Here is a 24,846-nt window from a genome sequence, read left to right as displayed (position 1 = left end):
TAGTAGTGTTGTTTGGCTCGTCCATACAATAGATTTCTCTCTTATGTATGAGCTCCTCGTTTTTGCTTGGTCGGAGTACTCCTGTTCACTATTACCCATTTCTGAGTAAACTTTACTGTCCTCCACATTTGTTTATTCTGAATGCGTCGAATATCCAACTTAAAACTAACTTCACCGCGGTGCAAATCTTCGTCCCCGTGAAAATATTACTGTAATGTGTGGAATTTGCGATACAATGAAATAAAGAGCATAATTGTAAACCAAAACAAACAGAAGTTGGAGGACATTAAGTACCACAATCTTTATGATTCATCTGATAAGTCGATTGTGGATGCCTGAGATTGCCCACCCCTACTCTCTGGTATTGGTATTGCAATATATATACATTTTCTGTGGTAAACGTATGCTTAAGAAGCATGCCACCATTTTTACATGTAAAGGTCATCCTACCAATTGTGAGGAATAGCGTACTTGTCAGCCTGTTTAAACAGTTGTTTAATGTCTTCAGTGGCTCTGTAGGGAGCTTTCCTAAGTCTAAATAGAATAACCCTGATGGCATCATATTATTAGCTGAACTTTGGTCTTGGGGACTACAAACCAAAAGCCTGGATTACAAACTTGGGGTACGGAATTCAGTAGGGCTGAAACGATTCATGGATAAAATCAATTACTAAAATGTATTGACGCAAATTCTTTGCATCGAGGCTTAGTTTAATCCATATAACTACATAGCACACTGTTACTGTTGCACGTCACGCTTACGCTCTGAACACGATGTGATTATGATGGAGCTGTTTGCAAAGTGGAGGAAGAGAGAGAAAATAGTGAGGGACTAACAAAGTATGGGATTATTTCAAGCTAAAGAAAACAACTCTGTAATGTCACAGTCCATCCACCGTAAAACAAAACTTATGTCGCCTCAGCAACAGCACGACAGCACCTGATCAGAAAGCACCCGGTGTTCTGCCAGCGGACCAGAGAGTTCAGAGATGTGGTCGTTTACTAGCCAGGGTTGATCTAATGGAAAGATAGTATCAAGTTGCATTATGGGAATTGTAGGATTCAGTATTTTTGGAGCTTGGCCCATTCTAGGGTCCAAAAGTAAGGCTATCTAGGCCTTTGTTCCTTCAATTTTGAAGTTTCTGTTTCTTGTGAGTCACCCAAATCTTTGGGTGCAATGATAAATATTCCTTTGAGTACTCCTTTAAAGTAACAAGCTTTCAGTCTTGATATGAAGTTCAACTGAAGAGTGTGGGAATATGGCTATTTTTAAGTCCAGGGAAGTGAGAGGCAAAGGAGGCTTCGAAGTGCTGGTTGACCTCAACCTCCAGAGCTGTGTGCTGTGAGGCCTCTCATGCCTGGGTTATCAGGCACTTGGCAGGCCTGCCATCACTCTGTCCCAGCCTAAAGTGCAAAGCAGACTGCAGATACAGAGGTTAATGAGTCAAGATGTCTGACTGCCTGAGTCTACCACAGTCATTTCTTTCTGTCTGTTGATTTAAAATATATCATCCTCACATAAACACACACTTCAATGTAGGATAGTTGAATTTAACTGTTACTCTTATTGTTTACCTGTCTTCTACAAACGTTTGCGAACACCTGTTGACCTAAACTCTCCACTGGTCCTAACCTCTCCCCTGGAGCATGGCTGAGGTCACTAACATTGAATTTATTTGAGTTAGATCCAGGGGATCAAATGGCACCAAACATAACTTGTTATTTTTGTACTGTGGCAGTGGACAGAACCCTTGGACTACATCTCAGTGGTACGCTTGTTGAGAGGCTGAGTTTTTCTTTAAGACCAGCTGCTGTTGAATCCAGAGAAAATACTAACTTACTAATACATATGATGAGGTAAATGCCCTCCTCTGCCTTTAAAGAAATACATAGGAACCTGACACGACATGATAACCTGATGCTACAACCCTTAAAAAGAGTGCAGCATGTTTTCCACTTTGCATTTTAACACTGAATCTGGCTTTTGCATATTGAAACTAATTAGTTTTACACCTGCATTAATCAGCATATGTACATTGTAATTAGGTAGCGCTTATCTAAACATTGTCTTTTACAACTGTGTTTTATTGCAGATAATAAAAGTAATCTGCTTTTAATTAGATCAATTGCTTTGTGTTGTTGAAACTGCTGACCTTTCAAACGATGCATGATCTAAATGAACAGTCTGCCATCACACAAGACTCCTCTGCAGAGGCAGATGACCTCATTTCCTCTCCACATTTGACCTCTCATATGCTCACCAACACACACAGCCTTTCCGCTCTAACTATCACTGTTTGAAGTTATACTGTTTGACAAGCTATGAATTAACAAACAATTATCTAAAACTGCAGAGAGAGTGGGAGAGATATGCACTTCTTATGTAATAAAGGGGAAAGTGCCCCTCTTAAGTCAGTCCCCACTACAAGCTTATTTGTTGTTCTTTGTGTTATAGTAGTTGGTATAATGGACTAAATCTACAGCTGGGGAAAAATAAGGGAATTATTGTAATTTTACAAGTGGTAGACCATGAGTCAGTATGACGGAAGGAATATAAAAGGTTGCTTGGTGATTTCGTCTTTGTCAGTGCTATTCTCATTTCTGTTGTTTCAGCAATGACCCCTTTTCTTTTTTGCTTCCTGTTCAATTGACTACACGAGCTGCATCTCAGCATGTGATCCAGTTCAGCAGAGCTATATATGTGGAGCTGGATGTAAAATAAAATGCAACCCGCAAACTTTTTTTTTTAGCTTTCTTCTGCAGAAATAGCTCATATCTGACATCTCAGTCACCAGTAGTTGATATTTTCTCTTATTCTCTCTTAGCCAGTTGTAGTCATACATAATTCATTGTGCTTGATGAATCCAATTTTTCAACAGTATGTCAAGGTTGTAATTGTGTCTCCCAGTAGTAGAATATAAGCAGTGTACTGGTAAGCACTAATCTCACAGAGACACAAAACAGAAGATCGTTGTCTTACGGCACTCTCAGACCTTTCTGTAAACTGTGGCTGTCCCCAATGTCAACAGATTATACAGAGATCAGTCTGATTTCCAGCACATTAACTTCACACTAGGCTGGCCTAAATTTATATTGACTGTTGTCAAGCTGTAGTCTATAATGGAATTCATACAAACAAATTTTTATATGTAGGAATGTTTATTTTTAGGGAAAAGGGTGGGGAACATCTTCAAATATTTTAAATGAGATTGGCAAATTAGATTGCTGCCTTAACAGGAAGCTATCCACTCAGAACATTTCCTTACATTTGTATTTATTATAAAACCTTGTATTTACTCTTCCATGTTGTGTATACATGTTCATTGGAAGTCTATACAGCACCTTCTGTTTTCAGCAGAGGCTAAATCACTCAGGAATCATCATTTTGTGGAAATCATGAATCCAGTCTTGGTTCCTTATTTTTTTTATATATTTCTTTAAAACGAGATGTTAAAGCTGCTTGACCGGGAGTCCTGGTCTTTTTTGTTTCAGAGTCATGCAAATGCCACAGCTGCTTCCCATTATTGGAGTTGCTTTATGATTCCCAGCAGCAGGATAATGTGTCAGCAATCATTTATAGTGACAGTATCTCACAACAAAACCCCTATGTTTCCTTTTTCATGTTGGCACCGAAACGATATTCAAATAAAGTTTTTATTTTTTTTTTTATGAGGCATGTTGGCAAATTTAAAAGTATTTTCCATCTTGTACATGTATCTGCTCAATAAGACATTCATTGTATTCAAATATATTGTATTTTTTTTAAATTCATGGTTTTAAAATGACCACAAGAAGAAATTGGTTCAGTAATCTGTACAGGTGAGAAGTTTTTATTTATTTATTTTTTTTTTTTAAGACAATTGTTAACAACAGACAGCAAGATGATAAGTAGCTGTCAGGAAGAAAGCATATTTAGCCAGGGTTGTGTAATGTAAAAAAGTGAGTTCCCATTTTTTATTACTGATTTAATGTTTTGAAATAATGCAACCTTGCAAGACTAAGCCTGCACATTTTCTGTTACCAAATGCACAACAGAAGTTTTGTGTTTTATTATAAAGTTTTGAAGACATTGTTTATAAAGATTCTATTTGTGCATCACGGTCTAAAGACGGTGACGGTTGGCCAGCCAATCTGTTCATCCGTCTGTCTTGATATTAATGCATTTCCTCTGAAAGCCGAACACTTATTCAGGCAAACCAGCCTTTTAATAAATGCCAATAAGGCATCAAAACCGCCATGCACAATGTTTTCTAAAATAAGCCTCAATAAGGCTTGTTGTGTGTCGGTGCTGGTTGGTGCACTAGATTAGTGCTAAAATCATTAATCGATTAGGCTAGTTAATTGACAGCAAATGAATCAGAAACTGTTTCAGTTATCATTTTAGTACTTTTTTCAGTAAAAAATGCATACTCAAAATTTAATCTTCTCAGATGTGAGGATTTGCTGCTTTTCTTTGAAATATGTGATAATAAACTGAGGGTTTGGGGGTTTAGGGTTGATGAGTGATGCTTCGGTGTTTTGATGTATTCTTGAATTTGGCAATGGCGTGTATTTTCTGAGCTGGTGTTGCTGTCATTGGGACAAGGAGCAATTTTAATCTTCAGGTGAAGATTAGAGTTAAATAACACACACAAGACTCTTGAATCCAGCGCAGCACTCATGAAAACATACAGAAAAGTGACTTCCCTAAACATGGCTGCATCACTAGCATTTACAGTATTTTGCAGGGGTGATCTACTTGAACTGTAGTCCTTCCACTTACTTGCTTCTGTTGGTCAACAGCTGTGAGTCTTCTGTTAACGGGGCTCTATTTTGCTTTCATACATACATGCATGCACAACTACAATGCAGCTGCTGCTTCCAGGCACCCATTCCCAGAGCTCATTAGCACAGGATGTCTCTCACACACACACACACACACACACACACACACACACACACACACACCGTCACCAATAAAAACACAGTGGAGCTCCAAAAGGAGCTGTTGGAGAAGAGTTTCCTGTTTTAACACTGACTTGTGGTTAGTTGCTTGTATTCAGCATTGCTTACATGCTTTGTAAAGCACCATAGAATCTAGATGTACCTGAGGTGTTGGAAGTCTTTATATGACATTGATATGGAGCTGTTATGGGTTAAGAACATTTCATTTTCAGGCTGCGTGGCTTTCTATAGAGTGTGTACAGTACTTGAAGTGGGACAAAAGAAATGTAGATTTTGATTTCTTGTGATACATTGTAGGTAGACTCACTGGTACCAGAACTGGTCATGCTATCGCATTCATACAAATTTTGTTAAAAATCTTCGACTTATGTACCCAGTATCAAAATATACTGTGGTCATTGTTCATCCTTATGTAAAATTCTACCTGTGAATATATACATCAAATCAGGGTAGTAAGAGAAAATCCATCCATCCATCGCCAACCGCTTATCCTGCGTACAGAGAAAATAAATTACTTTATTTATTTAGGTTCATAATCTAGTCTGGAGAGGGGTGTCGCACAATGTTTTTAAGGTCTTCTTTGTAGTAAATGCCCATTGAATGGAGTCTCTGAACTCTTAAAATTCATTCAAATACAGATTTAGCTGGAAGTGTGCAACTGTTTCCAAACACATGTACTCTACTTACATGGAGTACTGTGTAATATTGTTGGGTTGTATGATTGTGATTTGTCAAAAGTATAGTTATCTAACTAAACGAAGCCATGTATTTTCTAGTTCCAACCTTAATTGGAGTGTGCAGTTATTTTCATATGTAAAGGCTTTATTTAAAAATGTGATTCATACTTGCCTTTGTGTGAATGTCATCCTTTTTATGTGCCGGCAAGATTCTAGTCCCTTTTGTTAGGCAGGGAAGTGAGTGGTTTGTGAAGCGGCCTGGGGCATTAAAAGGTTTGACTGTAAATTCATCTTGGTGGACCATCACATGCTCTGTTAGAAAGGGAACACAATGTTTCTGTCTTAAATTAGCAACTTCTGATATTAAAAACAAACAGATGTTTTTCTTCTCATGTCTTACGTTTTCAATGAAACTGATTAGATTCAAGTTCTATTCTTCGGCCTTATGTTTTCTTTCTCTTGTGCTTCCCTTCTCTCCACCAGTTCCTCTCCATATACACGGGAGAATGGGAGGCCCTTGCATTTTCAGCCCCCAGCGTTGGAATTTGGGACGCAGTAAGTATTTCTCTCACTTCCTAGTTCAATATGACGTGCCTCAACAGGCATAGATGTTGTTCATTTTGTGCTGAAAATGGTGAAACACATTACTGCACGCCCAATATCAAAATCTACTTCATTTCGCCATCTCTCAGTTATGATGTGGAAAACTCCACTGACCAAATTTAACCTGAGTTAAAATGAAACTGTGGCGTCATAGCAAGTGACCTGTCGCAGTGATGAATGCTACAGAAGGGGGAGATTTCATAAAGCGGGGGGCCCTACAACCTTAAAGAGCAGATAGGATACCCAAGTATGGCAGTAAGCTCCTGTTCCCAGCATCCAGACGCATACTGGAGAGGGTTGACCCCAGTCAGAAGGGTTAAGTACTTTCCTGTTTGCGTCTGTACTCCCAAAGCACCCAGAATATCAGATGTAATGTTGTGGTTGGACAGCAGTCTCAAATACTCCTGTTAAAAGCAAACAGTCACAAGCTGCATCTGTTTTGTAGTATTTTGCGTCATACATGTGGAAAGCAGAAATCCCACAAAAATTTAAAAAATGCATCTAAAGTTTGGACACTGAAGATATTGCTTCAGGAAACTTGTAGTTTCCTTTTTTTCTGTGTTAACGATGAGAATAGTTGTAATTATAATGCTCAGTTACACCAGTAGTATTGACCTGAAGATGTAACTAAAGAGTGTTAAAGCTGTTGGAAAACTTGGGCATTGCAAAAACAATGACCCAGCTACAGGAAATAAGAAACAAATTAAGTAGATGTTAAAAGATAATTATACAGCTGATGCATGCCACCAAACAAGACAAAAATAAAGCCGAATGAGAAGGACTGCAATGTTCGACTGAACCGCAAATGACCAGACACACCACTTAATATGTGTTTTGGTTTGAGCGTGCTTGGCTGTCTGGCTTCCTGGTTGCTGTTTATTGACAATTTTACAGACAATATTTGCAGCAGACTGTGTTTTGATGTGGTTAGGAAGATCCTGTCTGCCCATGTCCAAAAACCTGTTAGTGCTTATTATGCAGAATGGAGTGTGACAATTAATCCTGCCCACTTGTCCAGGTCGGTAGCTGGAAAGAAAAAGTAGAAACGATTTGATTAGACCACTCTCACTGCCCCGTTTTTAAGTTCTGTTGGGAATGCTTAAAGTGAAAGTAAAGTTAAATTCTCGCTGACAAACAGGAAGTGAAAGATGCCTGAAGATTTCAAGAATGTGCCAGTGATATGTTGAAGTAATTTGAAGTTTTTCCTGTGTTTTACTCACCTGAAATTGGCCGACTAAATCACAAGAAAATACCTTTATTTTGCCGTTTTCAAAATGAAAGTCAAGCTGAAATTTGCAATTCTGTCTTTTATATTCATTTTGACCAGAGATACTTTTTTGGTAATATTTCTGATAGGGATGTAACTGATGATTATTTTCATTGTGGATTAATCTGTCAATTATTTTGTTGATTAACCAATTATTTGTTTGGTCCATAAAATGTAAGATAATGTTGACAAATCAGGACCAGTGTTTACCAAAGCTCAAGATGATTTCCTCAAATGTCTTGTTTTATCCACAACCCAAAGAAATTGAGTCTACTGTCTACTTTTTCTTAAATGACTCAAGCCGATTAATAAATTATCAAAATAGTTGGCAATTAATTTAATAGTTGACAAATAATCGATTAATCATTGCAGCTTTAACTTCTATGCTATTTATGTCAAATGTCTCTATAGTGCATGGTGAACAAACAGTGTAGCGAAATGGGATGTGCAATAAAGGTGATGTCCACATAAAATTTAAACTGTAAAAAATGTTTTTTTTATGATACACTGTTCCTTTCCCAAAATGAAACAAAGCGGTAAAAATGCTAGCTTTGTATTCATGAGCTTCCTCTGCAGAGAGAAGCACTCTCGTACATACAGACCACCATTGACTCCACACTAATTACATCAGCGTTTCTCCTCAACCAAATTCCATGTGCTGCTTGGTGTTTCACTGTGTCCACTTCTGTTTAAGCACAGCACACTGGCCATTGACCTGATCTTGCATATGCATAGCTTCTCTGCATTGACTGAATGGAGAAGGGAAGACTGTGTAGGTACAGTTTGTAATATCTGCAACAGGTGGTCCAGGTTAGAATTGTCCAGTGATTGCTTAGCATCTTGATATCATTGCTGATATAGACATATATGACAAATATCAAAGGACACAAATTGTCTTTCCCATGACAATGAAGAAATCCGTTGGGTTTCATGTCAAAATGCTGTTTTTGTCCTTGAATATCTTTTTGAAAGTGATCAGATTGTACTGGGTGCTAACCAAGTGTTTGCTGTCACAATAGTAAACATGTAGCAGCAAAATGTTGCATACAAGTTGTCAGTCAACATTTGATTGCTAGACTAGCTGTAGAGTAAAGGTGCAGATTAGAATATTTCTTCTGATAGTACTTCCACTAGCTTGTTGTTCAATTCCAAAAATAGTTCCTGCTGCTACGCTGCCAGTTTTGTGTTGTGGCAGCAGTGTCCATGAAGCATTTGTAGACAACGTTTTGACCATTCTCTGTGTGCAGGGTGCATTCTTCCAAGTATTTTTAAAGTCTGGTATTTGCCACTAATGGAAAATCTAGATCAGCACTTAAAAATTCCAGTAACCTCCAAAATGGTCTGTATGTTTTATAGATTATGTAGTTTATAGTGTGTAGTGTCTGTGTTATGATTGACACAACAGGATCATTTATTTTAATTAATTGAACATAAAGCATGAAAATGTCAAATAATTGTGTTTGTGTTGACCCATCACAAACGCACCAAGTGACAACTTTACAATGTAATGCAATATAACAACAACATAAACTGTGGCGTCGGACTATAAAATAACATAAAGATGAACCAGCACCTCTATGGCACATACGCCATTAACACTGAACAATAAAAGCTTCAAAGTGGTAGTATGTGTTGCAGGGCTACACTGTTGGATTGCAGTGTATTGTAAAGTTGCTGTTATTGTAACTACTCCCTGTATATCCAAAGGAATAAAACTGGAATTACATTAAGCCATGCATATACTTTGATCTAAGGTTATTATATAAGGTTATCTGTAAGACCCAGTCAACTTGTAATTTAACCCGCATGAAAGTACCTCTCATCCCACCTCAGTCAGCCATACATGATTAATAAAATGTCCTTCATGAATATTGGTACACATTTAAATGACCTTATTATATTCCGATGGTGTGAGAACACATAAGCATATGAGCATAAGCTTATAAACAGAGATTTGTATTTTAATTCAATTGGAAATTTAATTAAAATATAAATCTAATTAACTTGTAGTGGTTGTGGAAAGGGAGGGGTAAGCAGTATTAATTGCTGCTTAGTTTGGATGTCAGCAAACATGTTGAGTGGTGACATGCCACTGTAATAGATAATAGCAGAAGTGGCCAAAGCCAGAGAGCTAATCTTTGTGCTGATGTAACCAAAAGCTTTTTCATGGCCTTCCTTATGTCCTTATTTGTAGATGTGGCTGTATTGACAGAATGCAAAACACTAGTTGTTCTGTGACTCCTATGATGCATTGGTGTGACTGAATTACTAGGCTAATCTCTTGTAAACTTGCAAATATGGACACATGGTGGATTAAACTTTTATCTTATCTTTTTTATAAATGCAAATTTTTGAATTTGTTTCTACATAATGTGACCCAAAGATTACAGCTGTTTGTTCACTTTAATTGCTGTGTTACACATGGCACCGTATCTGAAGAAGAAAAAATATTCTTGTTTAGTGTTTTATGTAAAACCTTAAACTAATGTGACATGTAAAATGAACAGCTAAATGTCCCAATTAAATTTGACTATTAAATGATACATTTTTAAAATTAACATTAACCACCACAGCCACTCCAATCCTAATGGCTTAAATAATCAGCCAAAGGATTTAATGAAATAGTCTCTAGAGTTGTGAATGAATTTGGTGCCCTCACAATATGGGCACTGACTTTCTCAGTTGGCTGTGGTGCTCTATCGGTAAAGGCTTGATAGAGAGAGAGAGAGAGAGACACACACACACACACACACACACACACACACATTTATAATGCTGTTCTGTCTGACTTTACAGGCCGCTGGGGCTGGCGAGAGCTGAAACCATATATATACTTAACCCCAGCCAGGAAGTTCCTGTGACACTGCTGTCAATGTTTACATCCAGCAGGCATTTTTACATACCTTTCTTTCACAGAAGAGTAAGTCTGTATGTGTGCAAGTGTGTGTACACGTTTAGCTGCACAATATATTCACAAGTAATTGTTAGTAGTTAATAATGTTCTCAATTGTGCGTCTTGTTCTTTGTAGAAATGTCTAAAATAACTCATCGTGTTTCCTGTCTGTCCTAGGTGATCCCACCCAGAGGAAAGGCATCTTTTAAACTAATTTTCCTCCCGTCTGAGGAGGGCAATGTAGAAAACACATTATTTATAAACACTTCGGCCCATGGGCTGCTGTCATACCAGGTCAGTTCCATTAATACAACTCCTGCTGGATAGTCTCAGACTGTGTTCTTTTGGGATAGTGGTGAAATCCCATATCTTAATCTCCAGATATCAGAGTGAAATATGCTCACATGTTGGTTGTGTTTGAGTTTACAAAACTTTGTTTTTTTCATTAAAAGAAAATGTGTGATCAAAAAATAGCACCAGATGGGTTTAAGACTGCTGCTCAGAACGTAGCCAGCATGCACCATGTTTGTGTTCACTATTCATCCCACATGCACATGCTCATAAACAAAGGAAGTCTAAAACCCTGATTGTTATAATAGAAAATAATATTCGACTTCTGCTTTAAATTAGCTTTCTAAAACTGCTGTTGATCTCAAATTGCACAATCTGGTCCTGGAAAGTAAAAACTGTTACAGTTAAACAAGTAGAAACTATAGAGACAGAAAAGTCACCATAGTTTCACACAACCGGTGCTTTTATTCTTCTTATAACAATTTAAATGTTGCTGCTTTTACTTCCACTTATTAAACCCATGTATGTATACTTTGTTTTTAGAATAATATGAATACAGTCTGGAAATTCACATGTTTGAAACTGCTGTATCCTCCAGGCTTATTTGCACTTCAGTCCCCGAGTCTGTCTTGTTATTCCATCCTAACTGGTTGTGCCACCACTTAAAGAGGTGGTATTATGCTCATTTTCAGGTTCAAAATCTTAATTAGGTGTTGTACCAGAACAGGTTTACATGGTTTAACTTTCAAAAAACACCATATTTTTTCTCATTCTGCACATTGCTGCAGCTCCTCTTTTCACCCTCTGTGTTGTACGCTCCACTCTTGAGCTACAGAGTGATGCATCTTACTTGTACAAAATCTTTGTTGGGAGTTGCACATGCGCAGTTCCCAGGTAAGGACTACTAGCCAATCAGAAGCAGAGAAGGGTGGGTCGTACGAAACAAGGTAGTGTGATCCAAATCATGCAGGGCTGGCGCAGCACAAGGTGAAATTAATGTGGACAGCAGAGATGGAGGATCAGCTTGTAGATTTGTAGCAACAGCACGAATATTTGTTCAACGTCGCAATTTATTCCTGCATATCACGTGTTCACAGTCTAGACTTGGGTTGAAAATCTGTTTGTGTGTGGTGTGCTGTCTTTGTCACATCATGGCACACCACACACTATAGGAGCAAAACGGTTAAATCTAGGATTTTTTCTCCTCATGTTTGTGGTCTATCACATTTTGAAAATCTTATAAGATGTAAAAAATCCTTTGGTGTGTACCCAGCATAATAAGTGGTACTTCGTGTCTCAGATTTCATAGAGCAAATACTAGTTACCTATACAGATTTACTCCCAATTAAAATATCTGCATTATGTTTTTGTTGTGAATTTAGCCCATCTCACATTAAACCTGCACCACAGTGGTTCTCACATGTAGCTTACTAACTACAAACAAACAGCCACTTGCAGACTCCCATGCACTGCCTGCAACAGTGCCACTCCCTTCATGTGCTTCAGAGCCATGCAAATGTTTGCCAGTGAGCCCAACAAGACAAAACTTTTTTTTCCCCAAACATGTGTCTGTTGACTTTGTTTTGTTCTTTCACCAAGAAGAAGATGAATACAAATGCATTTATTTGGAAAATTCTGCATCCTTTGTGGTGCTACCTTATTAGCAACATAACGTCTTTTTCTTTATTCATAATCACAAAACATCTGCTCAAGTGATCATTTCAGGCCCACTAAATGACACTACTCCTTTGTTTGCTTGTTGACTGCCTCGTCTTAATATATAGTAATGCACATTGTGTTGAGAATCCTTTTATAAATCTTTATAACTGTTCCTTTTCTAGGTATTTGGTGTGGGAGTTCACCAGGGTCCATTAAAGTCTGTCCAAAGAAAGGATAGTCTGTTAATATTCCCTAACATTCAGAGCATTAAGCTGACCCAAACTCAGGTATGTATTTAAATGTGTATGTGTGTTGGTTTGTGCGGGCCATGCATAGTAGGGAATAACCGCTAATCATTGGAAACAGCTGATTTCCACTTTCTTGCCAGCCCTGATAAACAGATGTCTACACACACACAGACTGTGAAACACACTGACAAGCTCTTGCAGTCATGAAATTACCGACTGTGTGCAATCAGCGTGGAGGATGTCACTAAACAATCACCTTTTTTTTCTTGCTTAAAATGCAAATGTTTGCGTTTGTATAACCACAATCACTCCATTTAAAATGATACAGGTTTTGTACAGTCATTCATTTGTACACATGTTTCTAAGCCATTCAAAAAACACAGAAAACCAAAGACAAATTAGTGCAGAATTTTAGAAACAAGCCAAGGCATTGAAAGTGTGTGAGAAAAGTGTCTTCGCCTCCACAACAGGAAGTGGGGTGGCAGTTGCAAAATGTCAGCCTGGCCAAGTGCAGAGAGACTTCAGATCTAATCATCACTCAGTCTGCTGCTTGTGGCGAATGCAGCCTTTTGTCCTCTAAGCAAGCGATTTAAATAAATATTGTCCACATGTACATAATCCATATCATCCTCATAGGGATAATCATCAGGTTGCCACACTCCAAATTCATACTATGTCAATTTTTTCTGTCTTTGCATTTTTGCTTCATATCACACAAGCTGACATGTTGTTCCTCCAAGCTTAGGACAAGGCCACAAGGGTTTGTCAGTTAGTATGATGTTTATGTTATAAATAAAGTGTTGGTTGGTGGTGGGGCAAAGACGTGCATGGCACTGTGTGTTTACAAAAAGAGAGAAGCTGAAAAAGAGGTAGTCCCTCCATTGGTATTCAGTTTAAAACAACATGGGGACAAGTTCAACTGAGTTCAGATAACTAGTAACTGCTATGCTAGGTTTTGCTAGAACTTAGTACAGGGAAACCCTAGTAACCACAGACCATTTGTGGAATGAATTGGCTGTGTGATGTTTGGATTATAGATCTGAGAGTGTAGACAGTTGTTACAAAGCTGCTCTGTTGAAGTATTAAATTTTTATACTGTTTAGTGCATGACTAGCACCACAAGAGTTCAGTCATGTGTGGCATCGTAGCAGCCATTGATCATTAAAGGCCTTGTGTATATAAAAGAAAAAAAGACTCCCAATTCGTCACTTAAGTTTCTGAATATTCTTTTATGCCTATATTAATTTTTTAAACCCTTTGCCTGTCATGCTGTTTCTCCTGCAGGAAGATGCCTCCAACATCACTATACTGGGTCTACTCCTGGAGTGCAGCTTACCGAAGAGTTTGCTCAACAGTCCTCAGGTACTAATTTAAAGATTCTCTCCACACATGTTCTGTGACATATTACAGTGCCATGCTTTGACCGATAAGTAGTGTCTGATATGTTTTGGCCACAAAAAAAGTTCAATTACGTAATTGAAAATTCTTTTTCTTACTCATGGAAAATCCACAATCTATGAATAAGCAGATATTTATCATTCAAGCATATCATTTATCACCATACACAGTATGTGCCTTCTTTACTGTAAAACAAATTCTCAGTGTTAGAGCACTGGAGGTTTCATGTTTCCTCGTCATGCTTTGTGCTACTGTTGGCTTAGGTAAATGTCTTATTTAATTCGGGTTTAAAGGTAAACTTTCCACCTTCAGCAGAGGACTGTGAAAATGTATGAGATGTCTAATGTCAAATTCTGCTGATACAACATTCTGCACTGTAAAGCTTGAACATCCAAAACACAGTTTTGAGTGGAGGGGGACTTAAAGTAGTTTATATAATAAATGGTGCTGAGACTTTAAGTGGATTATTCACATCTTCACATATATTATTTTGATAAGTTCATCAGCTATTCGTATCCATTTTAAATGACCACATTTTGAAAGTATAAAGGATGCAGGATAGCAGAATTCAAAACTCAGTGCAGTTGTTCTGTCCAAAGAGAGATATTTCATATCAGATCATTTAGAGACAGAAATGAACTATTTTGCCCAGATACTCAGCATGAATTGAATTCATTGACACTTCTTCTTCTGACATTCTTCAAATTACGAGCAGTCAGACCAAGAAATGCACGCAGAAATACAAAGAAGTAAGAACCAAGTACTTTTTTTTTATGATGGATAATCGCACACCGTTTTTAGTTTGTGCCTATACTTTGCAGTGAGTCTTTCTCACTTCTCTCATCATACCCACTCCTCTAAGTTTTAGAGTAGCTGGCCCTCTGCTCCAACAGTCAGGCTCGTCATCTGAGCGCCTTCTGCTTTACTCAGAACCCCTGAGGAGGGTGAGATTTCTTGCCAGACTTTTAATTGCTTTCTCAAGAGACTATAATTGACCCGTGGGCTCCTTGTGCTCATGTGGCGCAATACACATGATGCAACAGGGAGCTGCAGACAACCTAACTATACTGCCATAATTGTACAAACTGAAATCATCCTTGCGTTCTGTTGCATGAGTGTCCCAGCTGTGAACTTCGGCTCATTTCCAAGATCAACACCTGTTCCTCAGTTCTTTTCGCTAACAATACTGAGAACTGGCTTTTGGTCAGTGTTGATACAGCTTGCATATTAAATGAGCCTTACAGGAAGTTAGCAGTAGAATTGATTTCAAAGGATTGGGTTTGCTATTGCATCCTTGAGCCCCTGTGGCACCAAGCAAGGTCATTTGTCTACAGGTCGTCAAGTGCTGATTCACCTGCTGAGATGGTTTGAGATGTTCACTCTCTCAGTATGGATTTGTCAGCTCCAACTGGGTGTTAGTTGCAGTGTAGGGTGGAGAGTGTGTGGTAGTTACTGCTCACTTGTTTCTGTCTATCAATGTACATGATGGAAAGTAATTCACACTTTTCCATCACCTTTTGTTTTCATCGCCTCAACAACTTGTTCATTTGTAAAATTCTTTGAGTCTTTGACATCCAAATTTGATTACTTGTGTCTTTAGTTAGTTTCTGTTCCTATTTACTGAATTTCTTATCTCTCAAATTACTTCTCATTGTTCTCATCTTTCTCTTTCTGCTTCGTGCATGACCGGTATGCCTTTCCTGTCGTGTCCCAGGGGTCCTGCCTCCAAAGTGAGGAGCGCCTGAGTGTGCAGATTAATCTGTCGGAGCGTGGTGACCGGCCCACTGACCTGGACAAGCTCAAGCCTTACGTCATTGAGCACATTTTGGTGCTGCTTGTGGCCTCCACTCCTGGACAGCCCGCAGTAGGTGGGTTTATTTCACCTGTCTAACCCAATATCTGGAGCAAAATAGCTTTGGGAATTGAGAGTATTGCGCAGTCACTTAAAGATTGCTTGATTCTGATTGATTTGTCTTTTGAAATTGTAGTGTGGAAAGAACAATTGTATTTCACGCTAGTATATTTCTGCTTCTTCAGCCTCTTTGTAACTTACCTAAAAGTTCAAAAGGTTAAAATAGGGATTCCATTTTGACACTAGAGGTAGACTTAATGAAGCTTTTTACATTAAGCTGCTGCTTTGACTGTCAGATAGAGCCAGAGAAATTTATGAAGACATCAGTTCTGCTTTCCTGACCTCACTTTACCGTGTAACACAGAGACTGAAGATAAGAAGAAATCAGCTGCAAGTGTCTAAACAGCATTTTCATTTATGTACAATTACTGTAAATCGTTTTATCTTGATCGGACACTCAGCATCTGTCTTTGTTGTTGAACCACATCAGCAAACCAAAGCCATTGATGTGTTTGCAAGTAGGTGTCAGCAAATGTAGCAGAAAATGTAGATACATCAAACTCTCACATAACTGTGCAAACCTATAAACCTTAATACATTTAGTTTGTTGTACCATACACGTGTACACTGTTGATTATTTATTTAATCTGTTACAGGGGAACCAAAAGTAGGAGTTTATATGTTAAATTCTGGAGACAAGAAGCTCTATGTAAAGGTGAGGTGGTTTTTTCTCTTTTTGTTTTTTGTTGCACTTTATTTGTATAGTCCGCGTAGTACAGATAGTTTATAGAGTATTTGTAAAATTTCAACAGCTAATTAGTTGTGATTCAATAATTCAACTGTTTGATAAATTAAACAATTCTCGGTTTGGTTAGGTTTAGGCATAAAACTTGATTAGGGCATCGTCATGAATTGTCACATATACTCTATTAATTATCAGTTTAACAACTACAGCCACAGCGAAACAGTTGTGACAAATACTATCCAAATAAAGTTTTACCCATTTTTGCTATGTTATGGGTATTATCATTAGCAATTTATGGGCTTAAACAAGATTATTTATCTCTCCAGGACATGCAGGTGCTATCAAAAGTGGAGGCCAGTCTGGAATTTAATCGTGTTCCTCTGAGACCAGAAGCGAAAAACTTCACTGATGTGGCTACACTTGCCTGCAGAGGTTCATTGCCAGGCCACGGAAGGAAATGCAGAAGTCATATCAGTTTTAAAATTCTGGGAAACCAGACAACGTACAGCTTCCCTGGACTACAAAGGTAATGTTGAGACCTTTTTAGAATTAAACCAAAGCTTAATTAAAAACCCTGTGGTTGTAGCTTGTGACAAGCAAAGTAGCCTACGCATACTTATTGTCTCTGTTGTGAGGAGTCCATTACAGCAATTGTGCGAACATGTGATTCTGAGTATTATGGTGTCATTTTATTGTTGCTTTCTGCAGACGGACCGTGGATGAGTTGTTCAGCCTGGTACAGGTGAAACAAAGAAATGCAGATCAGGTGGATCTGTGGCTGACAAACTCCTTTCTCCTGCCCCTCACTGTGATGAATGTCAGCCTCTCAGAGAAGCTACAGGGAGTAATGAAGGTATGCACCACTGCTTCACGCACTGTTACGAAGCAGACCTGATTACAGTAAAGCTTCTCTTAATTTGTGCCAAGTGAATTCTGACATGGGCAAAGTACACTACATGTCACCCTTTTATGATAAGGATCCCAAGTTCATGGCAGAATGTGACGCTATTGTCTCTGCTGCCACCTGTCTGTCAGGTGATGAACTTCAGTGGGCCTCTGACAGTACCCCAGGGCTGCTGGCCTATCCTGTCCCTCCAGCTGCTCAGCAGGGCCCTGCCCATCAACCATCTGTCCACTTTAAGCCTGGAAACCAGCCTGGGCGCAGCCTTTCACGTTCCACTTTACTTTCACTCTGCTCCTTTTAAGGTAAAACACAAGCTTGTTAGTAGTGTGTTCACTTGGGGGACAGTATTAAGATCAGATGTGGTAATAGATGATGTGTCTGTCAGCAGGGGGAAGTGACGTTTGAGGCAGAGCGAGAGTGTGGACGACCTTGCCCACTCAGACTGTCTGAAACAGGTTAGACATTGCACTTCATAACCCTTTGTGAGAGAGAAAAGGTCATAATCTGAATTTTTTTTATTGTTAATTACTTAATTTTTCAGGTCGTTCAGAGTGGCAGCGTTCTCTCCTCCCAGACTTTTTCTCCTCGTCTTGGACGACAGACAGCAAACTGGCTGCTGAGCTCTGCTCTCGATGGCAGAACCACAAAGACAAACTACCTTGCAGGTCAGTCTTAAATGCGACACATCACTTTATTTTTTCATGCCATGTTTGTAATGCATCATTACACAGCAGAAACAAACATCATTTTGTCTTCTCAGGTGGCCCAGGCTCCCTGTAGAGACTTCCTTTCCTCTGGATTTTGGTGCCACACCTGTCAATGAGAGCAAGGTGAGCAACACTTAATGATTCCTCACTAAAAATGGTGTGTGTGTGTGTGTATTTATTTATAAGCATTACTTACTATTTGTGACATCTGTCTGTAGCAAAAAGAAAACCTTTGTTTTATTTGTTTCAGGTGAAGACGTTTGTGCTTAAGAATCCTTCCTCTTCAGTGGTTTCTGTAGAGATTCGAATCCTGTCGATGTACCCTGCCCCCTTGGAGGCTTTGGACCTCCTAACCAAATGGTACACTGTCAAGAATATATGTTTGATGTTACGGATAATTATTCAACTACAGTTATTTTCTGCCTTGGCTGTTTGGAGTATTGTACCATGTTGTTCTAGCACATACCTCTAATTGATTTGTCACACTGTTTTCTCTTTATTTGGATATGCAGGTTTAATATCAGCCGCCTCTCGGTCAACATCAGCACTACAGAGTTTTCTCTGCTGGCTTCTCCCCCCAAGGTAAATCCTGAGAACTCAATGGAAAGTAAAGTGGTGGCTCGGTTTAATCTTTCAGTTTTGACTTGGGCTGCCCCCGACTAAAGATTTGGTAGTCGTTAGTTCAAGCCATTAGTCGACTAGCTAACGTTTAAGTCTGCTATTAGGGGGCAACCCTGGTATTTACTCATTGCTTTTTGGCTTCCAACATGTAACACTAACTTTATCGATTCGTTAAACACAGGCTGGAGAGAATGTGGGTGACGTAACAGGACACGGTGTCCTGCGTCTGCTGCTGCAGCCCTGGGAGGCCAGAGAAGTTGCTGTGGTCTTTACCCCCTCTGAACACAAACCCACCACTACCATTCTCATCATCAGGTACTTATTCACAATTAGTTGGATGTTTCACAATAGTGAAGAGTTTCATAGATCAGACAATTTCACTTAGTGTGTTTTAAAAATGTATCCATACGCCCTTATTTTACTTTTATCAAGCATGTTGAGTGCAATGTCAGCTTGGTGAAACATGGTCTTTATTTGTCTTTGTAACTGTACTTCAGGAACAACCTGACGGTGTTTGACATGATGACGGTGCAGGGCCACGGGGCCAAAGAGCTGCTAAGAGTCGGAGGCAAACTGCCCGGCCCAGGAGCCTCCCTGCGCTTCAATGTTCCACAGTCAACTCTAATGGAGTGTCGTGATGGTGAGTTTAAATTTAATGTCACTACGTGGCTGTTAAACAATGAGGTTTTGTGGTATATATTTGCTTTTAAAAGAAAGACAAGGCGTTGGAAAAAAACAACTGGCTGAACGTTACTGCTTGTCACTCCTAGGCCTCCGCACCACCAAGCCGCTTTTTGCCATCAGAAAGAGCTTCAAGGTGGAGAATGCAGGAGAGCTTCCTCTGACAGTCATGTCTATGAATATAAATGGATATAAATGTCAGGGGTTTGGCTTTGAGGTCTTGCAGTGTCACTCCTTCAGCCTCGACCACAACACCACCTCTGAGATCACCATCGCGTAAGTGGAACTGTAGCTTACTTACATTGGTTGTTGATTTTTATTATTTTTTTTTTTTTTACTGAGTTAAAGTTAGGAATGGGTATCAAATTTTATCAATACTCCTCATTAGTTCTTCTTAGTTACTAAATAATTGCTTTTTTTAGAAATACTCTATTAAAAAAATTAATTCAGTGCATGATTACAATTGAATATTTTAAAGATAACACTGTTGTTTCTAGAGCAGCAACAGAGATGTTCACTACGGCAAAGTCACTATATAAACTCAATAATATTTCACTGGAAACAAATCTAAAATGTCCATAAAATAAATCATATTCCTGACATCAGTATACTGAGTGAAGTTTTTTTTTTCTGTTTACTCATTATCTACTTTCACTCTTCCTCTTTTACATGTTTGTGCAACATGTTCTAATTATACCTCGCTCTTCTTGTTACCCTCTGCTTCACTCTTTCTATGTCCATTTCTTTACCTCTCACTGCCTCTACCTGTCTGTGTCCTCAGGTTCACCCCAGACTTCACCTCCTCCTGGGTGATCCGGGACCTCATCCTGGTGACATCACGCGGCACCTCTTTCCCTTTCACCCTCAATGTGACGCTGCCCCACCACATGTTGCCTCTCTGTGCTCAGGTGGTTCCTGGCCCCAGCTGGGAGGAAACTTTCTGGGTGGTCACCCTCATCTTCACATGGTTAGTACCTTTTCAGTAATTGTTAGATCACCTCATCTACAAGAACGTGTGCGTGTTGAATAATATTTGTCCACTTTCTTTTTCCACCAAAAAATATACTGACCTGAAAAGAGTTTAAAATCTGCTCCTTCTTTTCCGGAGTCTTTGAACATGCAAATGCACGTTACCTAACACGCAGTTTTAGACATTTTAAACATGATAACTAGCTAAAACAACAAAAAACTGAGCCACACAAAACATAAATATCAGTTAATATTTGTGTGTTTTACGGAGGGGCCAAGATAAGAAAATGGGCCGTTGTTGGACCTTTACAGATTTTGTGGGACGTTATTATCAGGGAAAGATTATAATACAGTATTATTAAGTCATTATAAATCTGACTGTTGTATTTATTTGTGTTTCAGCTTCTCCCTGTTTGGTGTGTGTCTGATGGCCTTCCATCAGGCTCAGTATATCCTCAGTGAGTTCTCCACACCCAGCATTAGGAGCAACCACAACTCTGTCTTGTCCCGGGATAACGGCCCCGTCAATAACATCACACCCAATGGAGCAAAGTATGTCCACTGTTTTTCCAGAGACTATTTACTATTTGCACAAAGATAAATATACTGCAAGTAGATTTTTTTGCTGGTGTTAAAATACTTGAATTTATCATTTCTGTGTTTGTGTGTGCAGTAAAACAAAGGGCAGTTGTAAGAGCTATGTGGACACCTGCCACACCTCAGACAAAGGTAAGGGGCGTGGCTCTCCAGCCTTGGCCAACAGCCCCGCCCCACGCCCTCAAACCTCAAAGAGAGGCTCCTCAATCACCCCGTCCCAACCACAAAAGAAACATAAGGTCTCACTCTATTACACCAAATACAAGTCAAGCCTGTCCACAGCAGCGGCTGGCACTGTGACGATGGATGAAGAGCACGAAGACCTGACGCCAGACCCTCCCCTCACTCCAGACCCTGATGTCTGCAACAACAACGAACCACCTTTCATCAGTGAGCTTGATAAAAAGACATCCGTAGACTTCAAAGAAGACCCCCAGAGCACTATAGAAGATAGAGTGCCAGTAGCAGTTATGTTTCCCATGGAAATGCCCGCTGGCTTCCCAGACAATGTCACATTGAGTCCAGGACCTAGACCAGGCCTGTTACTATGCAGTCCTATAGAGAAGACCCGCAATGAGCACTATGCAGAGAAGACCGACTCTGAGAAAAGGGACAGATCTGAAGTAGAGGTAAGAAAGATGTGGAAATGTACTATGCCAGTACTTAATCAATTAAATGTTATGTTTTACTAATTGATTCAAGCACTTTGCAATGTATAATAGCTAATGGCTTCAAGTTAAAGAACAACCATCATCACTTTTTTCTCTCTCCAGCTGAGGGAAGATGGCAAAGGCCAGAAAAAGAAAGCTCAGAGCACAGAGCCTGGCACCGCATCAGGAAATAATAAGGGAAAGAGGAGCCGCAGGAAGACAGAAAATGCCTCCAGGTAGACCTCATTTTACCTATAATTTTTATCCATGAATCAATCTGTTCTGATAAAAAACCACGTGACATGGTCTTTGTTGTATAATATTTAAACATTGGACAGCGAGCTACATCAAACAGCAGTGAAACAAAAAACGACAGTTATAAAGCACCAATCAGTAAGATAATGTGTGATCATTGTTTCTGTCTGATTACTGCCCCAGTGCTCCTGAGCACAATGTGGAAGTGATGCCAGAGAGGGAGAAAGAACCTGATTGGAAAACAGGGGACCGTAACATCAGTGGAACCCGCAACAGGAACCACTGCTGCAACGGCTTCAAGTCAGAAACACCAAAGCTCGGACAGAGTGCTGAGAGCGCCCTCAAACAGAATGGTGGGCGGCCTCCTGACTTGTAACTGTTCTCTGCAGCTTTACTAACTTAATAACTGAACACTTGATTTTCATCTCACTGGCCTTGTTGATGCCTAGCAGGTGTGTGTCCTGCTCGTACTCGACGGAAGTGCACTACAGATCGTCATGGTGGTGGAGTGTGTGAGTCGGGCTCGGACTCCGGCAGCTCGTCAGGCAGTGTGAGGGCCAGCAGAGGGAGCTGGGGCAGCTGGAGCAGCGCCAGCAGCATGGAGGGAGACAAAGACCCCAGTGCCCGAACACATGCCTGCACTACCTCATCTAGAAAAAGTAAGGAACACTGCCTTATGTAGAAAAACATAATGTTTCCCACAACAAAGTGCAGTATCGTTATTGAAAAAATAGACTGTTGCTGTGATTTTATCACATGATGGTAAATTACATTATTTTCACTTTTGTACAAACAGATTTTTGTCTTGTTGGTTTTTTGCAGGGGACTCCATGCATTACGTCTACCCAGCAGACCGAGACTGCTACCAGACCTACAAGGCTGTCAGGTACCTCAGCAAACACACCTGGATACAAGAACGAGAACTCTGATTGTTTGCGCTTCCACAGAAACATGCTTTTATCTTGGCGTGTTTAGCAATTGTCAGCAAAAGATACTAGTTTATATGTGTGTTTGTGTGGCCAAAAAAATGGTTTACAAAAATGTGAAATGTATTCCATATGTGGATTGTACTGAGCACTTTTAAATGTTAAAGTAGGTAATAATATACGTAATGAACTAAAAAAACACTTAAATATATAGTTATGTTGCACATGTTTGTGGGGGTTTTGCCTCAAAATAGTAACATTTTGTGTTTCTGTTTATCTACTTTGCGTCATGATTACTGATAAAAATATTGTTATCATATGGAAAATATACAATTGTTTTTATCTGTTTTCTGTTTGACTTGTAACCTTTGCCTTTTCTCTGTTTAGCATGAACAGCTTGTACCGTAAAGACCAGTGCCAAAGCCCAGATCCCACAGCGCCGAGCTTTGCCCCGAGTTTTGCTGCTGTTGCTGCAGGAGTAGACAGGAACATGGGTAAAGACATTCACTGTAAATACATAGTTGAAAAGCAAAGTCTTAAGGCTTGTGTGCATTATGTCTTAGCTCTAATGGAAAGTTGCCGTGTGCTCCCTCAGACCTGACAGGTCAGCTTTTGCCCGAAGAGACATGGTCAGCTCCATCCATCCCACTCACCAATGAGTTCAGATACAACACCACCGAATCTCTGCCCTACATACCTCAGCCATCCACCACTGCTGCGTACAATGGGTAAGTGTCCGTTATTTATATTAAAAATGAATCCGACGGCGATGAATGACAAATTCAGCACCAAAGAGCAGACAGACAAAAAATGACAAGCTGTTAAAGAAAGTTGGAGGTTAAAATAGTGTTGGGCGATATGGCCAAAAATGTTATCACAATAAAAAAATTCATATCATTCGATATCGATACTTTTCACGATAAATGTCAAATCCTTATTTCTTTCAAGTTTAAAGGCTGATTTTTGCTCACGAGTGAAAGTTAAAGAAACCAGATGGTTAATTGTGGTTTTAAACTAATTTTTTTGGTCAGAAAATGACACTTGATGCCAAAAAGTGAGTCACACTTAACAAATCTGAGGTAGAACATTCAAAACAATTATGATAAAATCTTATTTCAACAAATATGCATGATCTTTTTTTGTCCCTTTTCCTCAACGAAATAAATATCACAATATAAAAATTAAGTGCTGATTTGTTTTATGTAATTTATTTGATTCACAAACATTTATTGAACATTTGTTATATTGCGATAATTATCATTATTGTTTTATTGCCCAGCCCTACATTAAGACAACCCGAATAGCCAGATATTTTCCTCTGGAGTGGAGAACTGAACCAGAGCTAATAAGAGTGAATATTGGACAGAAACTTGAATGCTAATGTTGTGTCTTTATTGGATTTGTTTTACTATGATTTGCATTTTACACATCACGGGGGGAGAATGACTTGGTGTCCAAAAACTACTTGACCTTCCTCCACTAACCCCCTGTGTAAACAGCATCCCTAACTGCTTAAAATAACTTAGTAAATAAGTTTTTTTTTTTTATTTGTCCCTTTTAAACCGTTGCAGGTTTACTTGGAGTAATGCCACCAGCCAGTGCAACAGTCCCTACACCTACAGCGAGGAAAGCAACTACATAGGTACAAGCTCATGACACACATTCGTATTACACTCTGGACAGAATTAAATCACTTGAAGCTGTTACTGGAACAGCCATTGACTGAGCGTCCTTAACGTTTATTTGGATTCAAGTTCAGCATTTGTTTGCTCTAATCATCTTGTAGGTAATGGAACATTTCCGAGTGTTTTCTCCGGTCAGGAGGGCCAGACTGCACACTGCAGTCAGACCAGCTGGAGAGAGGAACAGCCTCAGGAATCGCCCTCAACCTGGGACACAGCAGCCTGTGTGGGCAACAAGGTGAGGCGTTACGACACTAAACTCAGATGATTTAAACAG

General features: G+C 39.4%; 1 protein-coding gene across 4 annotated transcripts in view; it reads left to right on the top strand.

The window, feature by feature from the left end:
• The window catches only part of tmem131l (transmembrane 131 like), a 34,452-nt gene that overhangs the window by 6,406 nt on the left and 3,200 nt on the right, over positions 1 to 24,846 (top strand). The window contains exons 4-32 of one of the 4 annotated variants that reach the window (XM_038712993.1): positions 6,105 to 6,176; positions 10,288 to 10,411; positions 10,562 to 10,678; positions 12,517 to 12,621; positions 13,867 to 13,944; positions 15,695 to 15,848; positions 16,489 to 16,547; positions 16,904 to 17,103; positions 17,286 to 17,430; positions 17,613 to 17,783; positions 17,870 to 17,936; positions 18,023 to 18,146; positions 18,242 to 18,311; positions 18,439 to 18,548; positions 18,701 to 18,770; positions 18,991 to 19,124; positions 19,307 to 19,449; positions 19,580 to 19,766; positions 20,272 to 20,457; positions 20,862 to 21,011; positions 21,133 to 21,685; positions 21,830 to 21,942; positions 22,145 to 22,314; positions 22,411 to 22,620; positions 22,784 to 22,847; positions 23,275 to 23,381; positions 23,483 to 23,615; positions 24,459 to 24,529; positions 24,674 to 24,807. In XM_038712993.1, the coding sequence (XP_038568921.1) occupies positions 6,105 to 6,176; positions 10,288 to 10,411; positions 10,562 to 10,678; positions 12,517 to 12,621; positions 13,867 to 13,944; positions 15,695 to 15,848; positions 16,489 to 16,547; positions 16,904 to 17,103; positions 17,286 to 17,430; positions 17,613 to 17,783; positions 17,870 to 17,936; positions 18,023 to 18,146; positions 18,242 to 18,311; positions 18,439 to 18,548; positions 18,701 to 18,770; positions 18,991 to 19,124; positions 19,307 to 19,449; positions 19,580 to 19,766; positions 20,272 to 20,457; positions 20,862 to 21,011; positions 21,133 to 21,685; positions 21,830 to 21,942; positions 22,145 to 22,314; positions 22,411 to 22,620; positions 22,784 to 22,847; positions 23,275 to 23,381; positions 23,483 to 23,615; positions 24,459 to 24,529; positions 24,674 to 24,807 (4,021 nt within the window). Of the gene's footprint in view, positions 1 to 6,104; positions 6,177 to 10,287; positions 10,412 to 10,561; positions 10,679 to 12,516; positions 12,622 to 13,866; positions 13,945 to 15,694; positions 15,849 to 16,488; positions 16,548 to 16,903; positions 17,104 to 17,285; positions 17,431 to 17,612; positions 17,784 to 17,866; positions 17,937 to 18,022; positions 18,147 to 18,241; positions 18,312 to 18,438; positions 18,549 to 18,700; positions 18,771 to 18,990; positions 19,125 to 19,306; positions 19,450 to 19,579; positions 19,767 to 20,271; positions 20,458 to 20,861; positions 21,012 to 21,132; positions 21,686 to 21,829; positions 21,943 to 22,144; positions 22,315 to 22,410; positions 22,621 to 22,783; positions 22,848 to 23,274; positions 23,382 to 23,482; positions 23,616 to 24,458; positions 24,530 to 24,673; positions 24,808 to 24,846 lie in introns of all 4 variants that reach the window. The other 3 variants (XM_038712992.1, XM_038712994.1, XM_038712991.1) reach the window with 3 other exon arrangements.

The sequence above is a fragment of the Micropterus salmoides genome, unplaced genomic scaffold (genome assembly GCF_014851395.1).
Source record: "Micropterus salmoides isolate LMB-PRFRI ecotype aquatic unplaced genomic scaffold, ASM1485139v1 Ms_hic_scaffold_12, whole genome shotgun sequence".
Taxonomy (NCBI): Eukaryota; Metazoa; Chordata; class Actinopteri; order Centrarchiformes; family Centrarchidae; genus Micropterus; species Micropterus salmoides.
The sequence above is the reverse complement of the archived record's forward strand: the minus strand, read 5'-3'. Positions and strand labels throughout refer to the sequence as shown.